The following is a 12,941-nucleotide window of genomic DNA, read 5'->3' as shown; positions in this document are numbered from 1 at the left end:
ACCAGCAAGCACTCTCTTCAGATCAGGACAAGGCCAATACCTTTGCCGCACACTTCCAAAATATCTTTACTCCCTTACCTGGCTGGCATACTCCACAACGTTTACTTACAGAAATCGATCGGTTATCTGATCCTAACTTAACACATTTGCAACCACATCATAGTCACGCTCTGGAACTAAATAATGCACTCACAGTCCCCATCCAACCGCCAGACATCCAGTCTACTCTCCTTAAGAAACGAAATACAGCACCAGGCTTCGATGGGCTTACCTATGCTCTGATTAAAAACGCTCCTCCTGTTGTCTTCACCATCCTCAGTTTTATTTATACATTTATACTCCGTACTGGTTTTTTCCCCATCACTTGGAAGTACTCAAAAGTATTACTCTTTCCCAAACCTAATAAACCGCCCTCTGACGTTACCTCTTATCGACCTATACAACTGACGTCCACGTTCAGCAAAATATTTGAACGTATCTTAGTGCATCGTCTCCACGATCACTTACAGGCTCACGCTCTTCTACCATTGCATCAAGCAGGATTTCGCCCCAATTTCAGCATTCTGGACCCCCTGCTACGTCTCAGCACCTCTATATACAATCAATTCAACCAGGGTCATCCATCATGTCTGGTTAGATTCGATCTAGAAAAGGCATTTGATAAAGTTTGGCACCAGGGTCTTATATACAAGCTATACTCTTTCCAACTACCTCTCTCATACATACGAACTATCCACTCCTTTCTCACAGCCCGACTTGCTTACATATCGATCAATGATGCTCTGTCATTTCCAATATTCCTTAATTCTGGCGTTCCTCAGGGATCTTCTCTCTGTCCTCTGTTGTATTTGCTTTATGTCTCCGACTTACCAACCACTCCTGGTATACAACTTTTCCAATTCGCTGACGATACTGCATTTCTCGCTGCTGGACGGACAATTGCTGGTATCCAACAACGCCTTCAACAGGCAATTGACACATTTGTTGACTGGTGCAACGTTTGGCGTTTGGCTATCAATGCTACTAAAACGCAAGCTATCGTCTTCTTACCATCTGGTCGTCGATCTCGAGTACACCGAAATCCTCATTTATTACGACTTCATGTTGATAACTCACCAGTCACCATCCATAACACTCTTAAGTATCTAGGCATTGTGTTCGATTCCAAGCTTACTTGGACACCGCACCTTCTCACTGTCATCGAGAAAGCCAAAAACAGACTTAACTTACTGAAACGACTAGTTGGTACCACGTGGGGTCTACATTCAAATCTCCTCTTAAACACTTACAAAGTTTTCATGCGTCCGGTCTTAACCTATGGTCACACAGCTTGGTTGCCAGCTCCTCCGAGGTACTATCGAAAACTAGCAATACTCGAACGCCATGCATTTCGCTTAGCCTTTCGTATCCAGCTCCCGCACCCAACCCGTCTACTCTACGACCGTATCCATTTTCCAACGCTCTTATCCCATCTTGAGGCTCTCCGCTTAAAATACATTACAAAACGCATTGAAACTGCTCATCCAGTATTCCTGAACATTCTCCGCTATGATAGAGACTTCGATACCCTTGCTGTTTATTATCCGACACCTTTACAACATCTGATGACCCTGTATCATTTGAACCTCGGCCGCGAGAACGTCGATCCGGAAGTTTTCGACATTTATCATCCTGGCACAGTTTCACCGCTCATCTATCCATCTCATGCACAGTAAATCAACCACTAACAGGGCTGCCTTTGTCTTCATTAGTTCCTGAGTCGCCCCAGGAACAGAAGCTAACAGCATTCGTCTTACTAACAATATCCATGTGTTGTGGCGTCATAGCACTTCATCCTCATGACATCTACCACTCCTCCTGTCTTGCCTACCGTCTATTTCTGTGATTGCACCGTATGTTTTATAGCTCCTGATGAACCTGAATCACCGCAACTGTGTTTTGGTATTTTCTCTTTATTTCAGGCACCGAAGTTAAGAAACGACTACGACTTATATGTCAGCCAGACGATCTTCCTTAGAATCCATGGCACATGAAAATTGCCCCACTTAATTGATGCCCATCCCTCTGAGTAAACTGAATAAAATGTTAAATAAAGATGACGAAACAACACCTAGACCCTCTCATATTAAAATTGATGCTCCTATACCATCCGACCTCTCCCCCGAAGAAAGGGCGCAACCCTTTAAGCGGGTAAACGTAAAAAAAAACTGTCGCCAAGGCGCGCATCCTTTCCCGATCCTGAGAGTTGCTCAAAGCAAATATCAAGCAACAGTTGTAAGACTAATCTAGTGAAGTGCAACTGCTACTGTAGATTTTACACTGGGGCTTCTCTCCACCTGACCACTATCCGAATGGGTGGTCTTTACCTATACACCTACCTTTTCTAGGCACTTTGTGTTGGCTCTGGTTGTTATTATCATCATGGCGACAGGTTCTTCTGGGCTACCATCAATTCCTAAGGCCTCTTCCATTTCGGCTGCTCCGTCAGCCACGCGGAAGGACCGCTCAAAACGTTATAACGATACTGATCCATCCATTCAGGACTCTCATACTAGTCATCAGCCTCATGTTCCTCTGGCCAAACGACACCATACTCTCAGTGAATCATCAAATTCATCATCCGACTCACGCATGGACGACGACTCTCACGCACGTATTACAAAGCCTCAGATTCATTGTTTCCTGCTGACGAACTACGAACCCAAGTATCAAGACCTGAAAGTTCTCTATCTCCGTCTCATCAAATACGTTCCACGCACTACCATTACTCAACTCATCAACACTCAGAAAGGTATTATCATCAAAACTCCTGATCCAGATTTCGCCAAATCTCTTCTGAACACCTATTCCTTTGAAATCTTCGGCAAGCAAGCAAAGATCATCAATCAGGCACCTCGCTTATCGAAACAACCGCCTCCACCTCGCAGACAACCGGCACTTTCTGTCGTTATACGAGGTGTCGACCCATCCTACACTGATGATGAAATCGCTGAAGAACTTCGTCTTGACGGCCTTTCCATTCTCAAATGCATCCGTATTAAGAATGCTTCAGGCAACACCTATATGGTTCGGGTTTTAACCCAATCAAAAGACACCATTGATTCTTTGCTTACTGCTGGAGCCTTTATTTATCGCAAGAAACATCGTGTTGAACCATCTAAATCGCCTTCTCCGCTTCCTATGCGATGTGAAAAATGTCAGACACACAATGATCATCCAACTAGTTCTTGTCCCAATCAATTGAAATGCGGCTTCTGTTCAGGGCCTCATAACACCCGTCAATGTCCTAACAATCAAGGACCCCCACATTGTTCCACTTGTAATGCTACAGATCATCCCACATACAGTTATAAATGCAAAGCTCGACCCACCGCTGACCCGTTCAAACCAGAATTAACTGTTCCGTTACGTCCACATGCCACCCAAACTCTTCCGACAACTGCTGACGCTTGCCAACCTATTACTATTACACAGTTCTTATCCTTTCTTACTGTCACCTTACAAAATATTCATCCGCTTCTTCGTCATCATATACTGCACCAAGTCCAACAAGCTGCTAAAGATATTCTGCACATTAATTTCACCGCCACATATTCTGGACAAACCGTCTACTTCCACTCCGACAAGCTACAGACAGAAGTCTAATTTTCCTTTGCATCTTACTTTTATCGTACCACATCATGGCTCTTCATTTTCTGTTTCTGAACATCCGCTCTCTCCTACAACACAAAATCCTATTCGAACAACTTCTGCTAGAGGAGAATATTCATTGTTTTCTGTTGAACGAAACCCATCTTACTCCTCGCTTGCATCCGCACATCTCACGTTATACTCTTCTTCGCCATGATAATACCGCACCAGCTCGGCGGGCATGTGGAGGCGTTGCCATCGGTTTTTCACCGTCAATTCCATACCGTCAACACTGTTCCTCTCTAGACGCATTGCCTGAACATCTCATCACTACACTATATTTCAAAACTCTTAATATCACCGTTGCAACGATTTACGTTCGACCAGGCCACCCCATTCCATATCCTTTCTTTCAATATATCTCTGATCATTTTCGTACTTACATCATTTTAGCTGATATCAATTTTCATAGCCGCACTGCTCATCAACAGGACCATTTCCGCACTTACCTCACTACTCATACTACTGGTTTCTTCCATGACTTACCCCAACCGACCCGCCCTGAAAGCAACACAACTCCCGATATAGTCATTACTTCTTCAAATCTAATTACACGGAATAATATAACTGTGTTAGATCCGCTTGGAAGTGATCATGTACCTATTCTGCTCACCCTCACACCTCTGCATCATACTCCTAGTGATACTTCCTCACTACATGTCCACACTGTACCTCGCTTTGACAAAGCAAACTGGCATGGCTACCGCATGTCTCTACAAACACAGTTAGATCGCATCCCTCCCCCTACAACAGAAGACGAAATGTATCAATCTCTTGACTCAATAACTGGCGCCATTCATACCGCATCTGTCCAATACATACCTCAGACCACTGTTCATCCATTTCGCCCTGCCCTTCCCCCACAGTATCTTCATCTCATTCATCGCTCTCGTCAGCACTTTAGAGACTTTACTCGTACTGGTAATCTCGACTCACTTCGCCTCCATCGCCAATATCAACGGACAGTTCACAATTACCTTGTCGCCTATAAACGCCGTCAGTGGATTACCTCCTGCAACCAACTTGGCACAGCCTCTCATCCTACCAAATTCTGGAAGCGGTTTCACCGCGTCACAGGCAAAAGTTCTAGTACCTCCTATCCACTTATTGAAAACGAGCAACCACACCCAGAAGATCTCACCAAATCTAATGCTTTTGCATCTTACCTTCAAGGCATCTTTACCCCTCTCTCTCCCGATCCTTCATTGCGCCGTCACCCCACAGACACATTACAGCTTTCTTCACCTGCCCTTCAGCCCCATCCCAATCACGTACTACCTCAGGATTCTGCCCTTACATCTCCTATTACCGTCGAAGATATTTCTCACAGTCTTCTTGGCAAAAGAAACTCTGCACCAGGTTCAGATCGCATATCCTACCGACACCTTAAAGAAGCGCCTTATGTTCTCCATTATTTATTGGCTGCCATCTACACGTTTATATTACGTACTGGATTTCTTCCGTCTCCTTGGAAAACCTCTACCACATTAATGTTCTTGAAACCTAATAAACCACCCCATGCAGTTTCTTCCTACTGTCCCATCCAGCTTACTCTCGTCTTCAGTAAATTACTTGAACGCATCCTCGTCTCCCGACTCCATCTCCATCTCTCTGAACGTAATCTCATCCCCCTCCACCAAGCAGGCTTTCGACCCCAATTCAGTATCAATGACCAACTCCTTCGTCTAACCACTCACATAACCAATCAATTTAATTCCTCCAAACCGTCCTGCCTTGTTCTATTTGATTTGGAAAAAGCATTTGACAAAGTTTGGCATCTTGGTCTGATCTATAAACTTTTCTCCTTTGACCTTCCTCTCTGCCGTTTTATTTTTCATTTTCTTACTTGTCCCCTCAGCTACGTCTCCATCAACAACCAATTATCGCATCCCATTTTCCTTCACTCCGGCGTTCCCCAAGGCTCATCACTCTCTCCCCTTCTCTATCTGCTCTATGTGGCTGACTTTCCTCCTCTCCCACCTAACGTCACACTCTACCAATATGCTGATGACACGGCGTTTCTTGCTGTTGCTTCTACCATTCAACAGATTAATCGTCTCTTACAAGCAGCCATTGATGACTTTCTTTCATGGTGTAGACACTGGCGCCTCAAGCTCAACCCTGATAAAACACAGACTATCATTTTCCTCCCGCCTGGCAAACGATCCAAAGTATACCGAAATCCGGCTAATTCCCACGTTCATGTCGATCATCTTCCATTACAACCACAGAACACAGTGACTTATCTTGGCATTACCTTTGACCGACACCTTAAATGGTCTCCTCATCTGAAAACGATCTGTAAGAAGGCTTATAATCGACTTAACCTTCTGCGTCGATTGACCGGTACCACTTGGGGACTCAGTGCCCACACTCTCCTCACTACCTATAAATTGTTCTTACGTCCCGTTCTGACGTACGGCTTTCTTGCCTGGATCTCGGCCGCCCCTTCCTTCTACACTCGCTTACAAATTCTGGAACGACATGCACTTCGACTTGCTTTCCGCATTCGCCTTCCCAGTCCTACCCGAGAACTATACAATCAAACACCATTTCCACACATCCTCTATCACTTAGAAACGCTACGGCTTCGCTACATCTCTCGACGATTTCATTCCCAGCACCCTCTGCTTTTTGATACCATCCATCAGTGCGCTCTCATTAGACCCCACACTACACTCCGCCACACTCCCCTCTCACTTCTTTTCACACTCTACCGTTACTCCCTCCCCCCGGACAGCCCAGATCTCATTCTTATCAATGACTTCATCACCGATACAGCCCCTCCATATATCATTCCATCATTCGCACAGTAGTCCTAATGTTTTACCAGGGCTTCCCACTGTCTTCATCAGATTCGGAGCTGCCCCCGAATCAGAAGATAACATGCATTTCTTTCACTAATCTCAACCCGTTGTTGTGATGTCTAATGCACCTCACCATCATACCTTTCCTCTTACCTCATTAATGATTATGGTTAATGGCCATAATGTCCACACGCCTACATTATAATTATCTCCCCCCATATTGGATAAAATACTTCCTTATGAATTGTAATTATGAAAAAATATGGTTTAATAAAGTTTAATAAAACTATCAAAACCCAACCATCGTTCTCCACACCTAGTCGTTCCACTTGCCCCTCTTCCCGATGTAAAGGGCGGTACCCTTTGGACGGGTGCTAGTCGTACGCGACTAGCAAAAAAAAAAAAAAAAAAAAAAGAAAGAAAGATGTCGCCAAGGCGACGTTTTACCAATTATATTGTTAGAATGTTTTTTTAAGGGCATTTATAGGCAATTTAAGCCTTTGCCCTACATAATAATAAAACACAAAGACATAAGTTGTTTTATGTGTGTATATTGTAAAGTACAGCAAGTAGCAGCATTCTTAGCAAGCTTATTTTATTTCGGAAATCTTCAAAGAGATTGCTTGTTCATAAAATCACTATTTTTTAAACAGCAAGACTTAGATCACTTATGCCCTAATTTCGATGTCACATTGCCAAAAAATGTAAGTTTAAAATAATGGAACAGTCTATTTTAGGGATGGTACCGAGACCGAGACAGACGTCTAAATCGAGACGAGACCATGGTCAGTCTCGGTCTCGTCTCGAATATTGATAGTTATTTTGCCTTTACTAAAAATTTGTTTCGTTGCTGTATGAGATAATATGGGAACGGTTGACTAATGTATAGTGGCGTATTTAGGGGGAATGTATCGGGCTCAAGCACCTCCTGAAATAAATCTGTAATCATTTTTTCGCATTGTACGTGCAACATAAATATTTGTTACACGTTCCTCAAGCGCCTCCCGAAACAAAATCCTCTGCTGTTGTATATCATCTTCTCTCTCTCTCTATCTATCTATCTATCTATCTATCTATCTATCTATCTATCTATCTATCTATAGCTGCTCGAGGTCTATTTCGGTCCCAATAATAGATATTGCTTTTCTTTTCAGATATTCGACATTTAGCTGTAATTTTGAGTCTATCATAAGATTCTACTTATGATTAAAAGTAAAAATTAATAAAACAATATAATACTTTTCATATACGCTCTTTGTTAAAACATTTTGCTTCATGAAATATTTACAGAGTTTACGTTTTTCTGTAAAATGGCTCTTATTTCAAAGGGAGTGAGATTTGATTCCACCATTTTACATTAAAATAGTTATAAAAAGGTTTATCTACTATATTATCGATTCACAAATAAAGAATTTTGCGTTTTTTGAGCAATAAAGTCTCTTTGAATCAGTAAAACCCACCAAAGCTTCTTTCTGTGAAGTCAAAAAATCGAAGAACAAAAAAAGTTTTTGTTTTGGGTCAATTCCGGTTCAGAATAATAATATATTACAAGATGTATCATCATAGAGAATTTTGTTAATTTATTATTTAAAAATGTTATATCTATACCATATCTATCGTTTTGGAAGGTTTATTACGGTCCTCATTTCCAGATAATTTTCGAAAAATATTTAATAATTGATAGGTTTTTGATCGAATTTAAGTAAAATTTTATCAATTTACGCTAACCGTTCATAGAAATGTTATTACAAAGTAACATAGTAAATAAACGAAAAATAAAGAATTAATACGCAATTATTTTTTTTGGTCATGAGGTCTAGTGTGAACTTTTTCTAGTTATTTCATAGTATTACAACTCATTAAATTTCAGACTTAAGAACTTAACCAAAGCAAATCGTACCACTACCATATGAAGGTTGTCTCCGCTTAAACATTTCTTAAATATTGTAGTTGGAACATTGAAGTTTGTCATGGCTACCAACATTATGGATAACATTTCTACATAAAGAGACAATAGACAAACCACACGCTTCTTGTTGTAATCTTTTCGTCGGAGGAGCAGAGGAGAGGGGAGTATTTGTTGCCGTACGGAGAAGAGGGGGAGTATTAGTTTCTTTACGAACTGGCCAAACTACCGCGTACCATTCATATCTCGGTTGAATGGTTGATTGACAGTTCAATACACAATGACAGAGAAAATGGTTTAGTGCTGTGATGATGTGCGCGTATTAGTAAACAAAAGAACTGAGACTAGAGTTTAAAACATCACCTCGTGGGCGGTACAACGAGGAGTTAACCTTATAAACATATATTTTTTTGTATATACATTCTTTTTGTCGTAACTTCCTTAGTACCCAACGGAATTTCTTCAAATTTTCACCAAAGAAAGCTTACACTTTTTTCTTTTTATTTGTTAGTACAAGTAAAATCAGGAACATACATTAACATTATTTTTTAACCGAAAATATAATTTCACTTCTGGCACTTCGAGCAATTAAAATAAAAAAGAAAGGTAGAAAGAAATCTCTCGGGGAAAGTGTATCTGGTAAGAATTTTAGGAATCGTTACAGCGGTTAAGGTCTATATTAGCGTTTGTATATCTATTACACTCAAACTATATAAATACATTAAGCAAAATCCTTTTAAGATATTTAATAATCTCGTGAAAATCATATTGCTGTTATACCTACAGAGTAATCATTTCCTACTCTCTATATACAATAGGAGCAAGCTTTTACGATCAGAGCCAGGAGAGAAAGAATGAAAGCAAGTTTTTAAAAAAAGTGAAATGAAATCTTTCAGTTTAACGTCACATGATTTTGCCCGTTAGGCTAAGGGAGACAATGACTAAGGCAAGTGAATGATGATGGAAGAATTGGTGAAATGAGATTTCGAAGGAAACGGGATTATCCCGAGAAAACCCACAGACATGATGTTGTTCATCAAAATCTTACTTGGCCGGGGATCGAACCAAGGACCCCTCGCTCCAGAAGGAAGCGCTCTATCACTGGGCCACCATGTCCCTCTTAGAATAGGTTGAGAAGAGAAACGGAGGGAATGATGTGAATGAAATTGAATAGAAAAAAAGCTGACAGTATTCGATTAATCACGAATAGACGAACAGTGCATCTGCAAAACCATCGACTTCGTCTTGTTTGACTGTATTTTATCAACAGTATGTTTGCTGCTTTCTTGCTTTCTACCTGTAATTTGCTGGGAACACGAGCAACAAACTGTGACGTCGCAGAGCATCCAGTTGAAAGTGATTGCTATAGAAGGATAAATTCTATCACAATCCAAAACTGTCTGCATGAAAAATTCTTAATTTATATTTGATTGACACGAAATGCTCCACTCGGGACCATAGGCGTCAATACGTGGATGCTCCAGGACTCAGCGCCCATTTGAGATTCTTAAGGGTACTTAGCACAAATTGGATTTCTGCGTTGAAATTAATATCGAATGTTACATTTTTATGCCAATAAAATAATTAGGTAATATAAAATGAGCTTCAGCAGTGAGTATAATTAATCTAATTACACGTTACAATTTTAAAAGTTAAGTTAAAACAATGACCAATTTAATATGGGAAAATAAAATTTTAATGTTCAGTCCAAGTTCAATAAAAAAATAAAAAAAAAATAGGTAATGGTGGTGTGAAAAAAAAAATTGACGACTTTGCAGTTTGAAACTAATTTCACAGTTCATTTGATTTCAGAGGCCAGTGTCCCTCCGTTGATAGTCTTTCATGCATCTCAAAGAGGAACCTTAGATTGATAATCACTAATCTATTGAATCTGTTGAAAAAATTAGAATGAAAAAAGTTGTAACTTTTCTTCAAAAACCGCAGATGAGCACCCACTGAAAACAATAATAAGTGAGTTTCGTTTCATAATGCGAAAGTACGGTAGACTTCCAAACTCTAGGAAAGTACTCAAACTTGAAGTAGTACATCTCTAACTACCGGTCCTAATGGATTAATTAATACGATCACAGATAGAATATATTCCTTGGACACTGAATCCATATCAAAAAGTCATTACTCGTTGTGCTTGGGGAATAGTTGAAACTGGAAATCGTTAATTTGAACCACTTTCGGATTGAGCAGCCGGTTATTGGAGAAGATAGAACATACTCTTAGGGAGCTGAATCTGTTGCAGAACTCTACATCTAGATATATATCTCTTATCGTTTTTCCTCTACGGAAATCAGTATTGGAATGGGAAGTAGTAGTAAATTCCGGCTTTGGTAGAGTGTTGTGGGCTATGAAGATATGTTCTCTTGACGCCCTGAATCGTTTGCAGAAAACAGTTTGCCGCTACATAGACCTAGTACCACTTTTATTCTATGGCGATCAATGTTGAAACTAGAAGTGGTTAATTTGAATCACTTCCGGTTTGAATACATGGTTAATGAAGGAGATAGGACCTATTCCTGGGATGCTGATTCAATTGCAACAAAGAACATCTTCAGATCTCCTACAGTTTTTGTCCTATGAAAATCTGTACTCAAACCAGAAATAATAGTAAATTTGAACCACTTCCGGTTTTGGTAGTGTTGCGGGTTGCGAATATATGCTTTACTGAGACACTGAATCTATTGCAGAGCACCATATACCGTTATCTATTACCACTTTTGTTGTATGACTAAATTTTAAAACCGGAAATGATTATTTGAACCACTTCCGATTTGAGTTGTACAATAAGTCGATTCAGAAAACCGCATCTCGATATCTCCTAACATTTTTTTCTCTGTGGAAATCAGTATTGAAATCGGAAGCAATAGTAACTTGGAACAACTTCTGGTTTGTTATAGTTATTGTATATTGCCCGTTTTCGTTCTAAATAAACGTTGAAACATGGAATGATTAATTTGAACCAGTTGAATGGATAGTTAATGGAGGAGATAGTAGCTATTCTTGAGACACTGATTCGATTTCGAGAAAGCGCACCTCGATATCTCTTACATGACCTGATTCCTGTCGACAGACGGTCACGGAGAAAGCCGTTCTATAAGTCTTCTGACACTTACGCTTAGCATAGTTTGGAAGTATAATAAAAATCGACGCTTATACTCAAGAAACAAATGTGATGACGAAAATCTTCATGTTAAATAAAAAAGTGTCAGTATCTCGAAATGTATGGAAATGAATTTTGAAATTACATACTAGAAACACTTTTAACTTCCGAGGTTGGATTAAAGTTTAGCGTGTAATTTTAGCAACAAACGTGGATCCATAGCTTATTGTGGTATCCATATCACATGAGCTCTCACCATAAATCGAACCAGGACGTTCCGTGCCGAAAGCGTGTACGCTACCCATATGGCTAAAAAGGAAGAGCTCATGTGGAAGTAGTGTATTATTATTATTATTATTATTATTATTATTATTATTATTATTATTATTATTATTATTATTATTATTATTATTACCAGAACGTTATATTTGAACTAGAGAAAGATATAGAAAGCTATAGAGATTAACACTTGAGCCTTCCACATTTTTTTTTCCTAGGTCGATCCAGGCGTGGTTGTTGCTACATGGTACTGCCCGCGAGAAGCGATTTGGGAGAGTCTTGAGTCGAAGTGGTGTCCTTAAAATGTTTTTGTCTCGAAAAATGTAGCTTTGTCTATTGGAAGACCTTTCTCTCGCCTAATATGTCATCAAGAATATCGTGTACCTCTCGTCTCGTGGACAACACTACTCCTATATGTTACATGATAGTGCAACCACTTATTTTTAACCACAAACAGTGGCGGCGTAAGGGCAGGGCGAGCGGTTCCCTCGCCCCGGGCTCCACTTCGTGGAGGGCCCCGGACGGTAGTTAAAAACTAATTGCTAAAGAACTTTGTTAGTATGAGCCGTACAAAGGCCGTCAAAGTTTATAATCCTTCCCTAAAAGTAAACGCAATTAATTGTCGATCGAAATTACACCAAATAACTGATGAAACAACAGAAATATCTGTCTAATAAAACTAATCAGTGCCGAATTATGTGTAAGCTAAACAAGCTATAGCTTAGGTTCTCACTCTCTTGGGGACCTGGAAAGAAATTTAAAGAAAAAACTGAATGTAGATTAAAAATAAATAAAATAAACGTTCCACGCTGTTTGGGGGGGGGGGTAAGAAATTTAAAGGAAGAGGTTGAATGTAGGTGAAAAGCCTTTTTTTTTTTTTTTTTTTTTTTTTTTTTTTTTTTTTTTTTTTTTTTTTTACTTTGCCAACTTTGTGCAGCAGCTAGATGATGAGAGCGAGGAAAGACTAAAAGCATGTTACTCTAGTTTGGTTTGTTCTACCCGAATGACCTGGACGGCGTAGAATTATTTCAGGATTGTATATAATCCATTCTCTAAGGTGTGCTCAGATAGCTAAAGAACAACTTGACTTTTCTCCACATGGCATACTGAAATATGTATCTTCAATGAGGATTGAAGCTACAAAAGT

General features: G+C 40.0%; 1 protein-coding gene across 1 annotated transcript in view; it reads left to right on the top strand.

Annotated features, from left to right (window-relative positions):
* The first annotated feature begins 3,680 nt into the window (after positions 1–3,680).
* The window catches only part of LOC145670080 (uncharacterized), a 103,862-nt gene continuing 94,601 nt past the window's right edge, over positions 3,681–12,941 (top strand). Inside the window, exon 1 of the mRNA XM_081738446.1 lies at positions 3,681–5,136. Within this exon, the coding sequence (XP_081594572.1) occupies positions 3,681–5,136 (1,456 nt within the window). The remainder of the gene's footprint in view (positions 5,137–12,941) is intronic.

This window comes from Thermobia domestica, chromosome 14 (genome assembly GCF_964235325.1).
Source record: "Thermobia domestica chromosome 14, izTheDome1.hap1.1, whole genome shotgun sequence".
Lineage (NCBI taxonomy): Eukaryota > Metazoa > Arthropoda > Insecta > Zygentoma > Lepismatidae > Thermobia > Thermobia domestica.
This window is presented reverse-complemented; position numbering and strand designations above follow the sequence as displayed.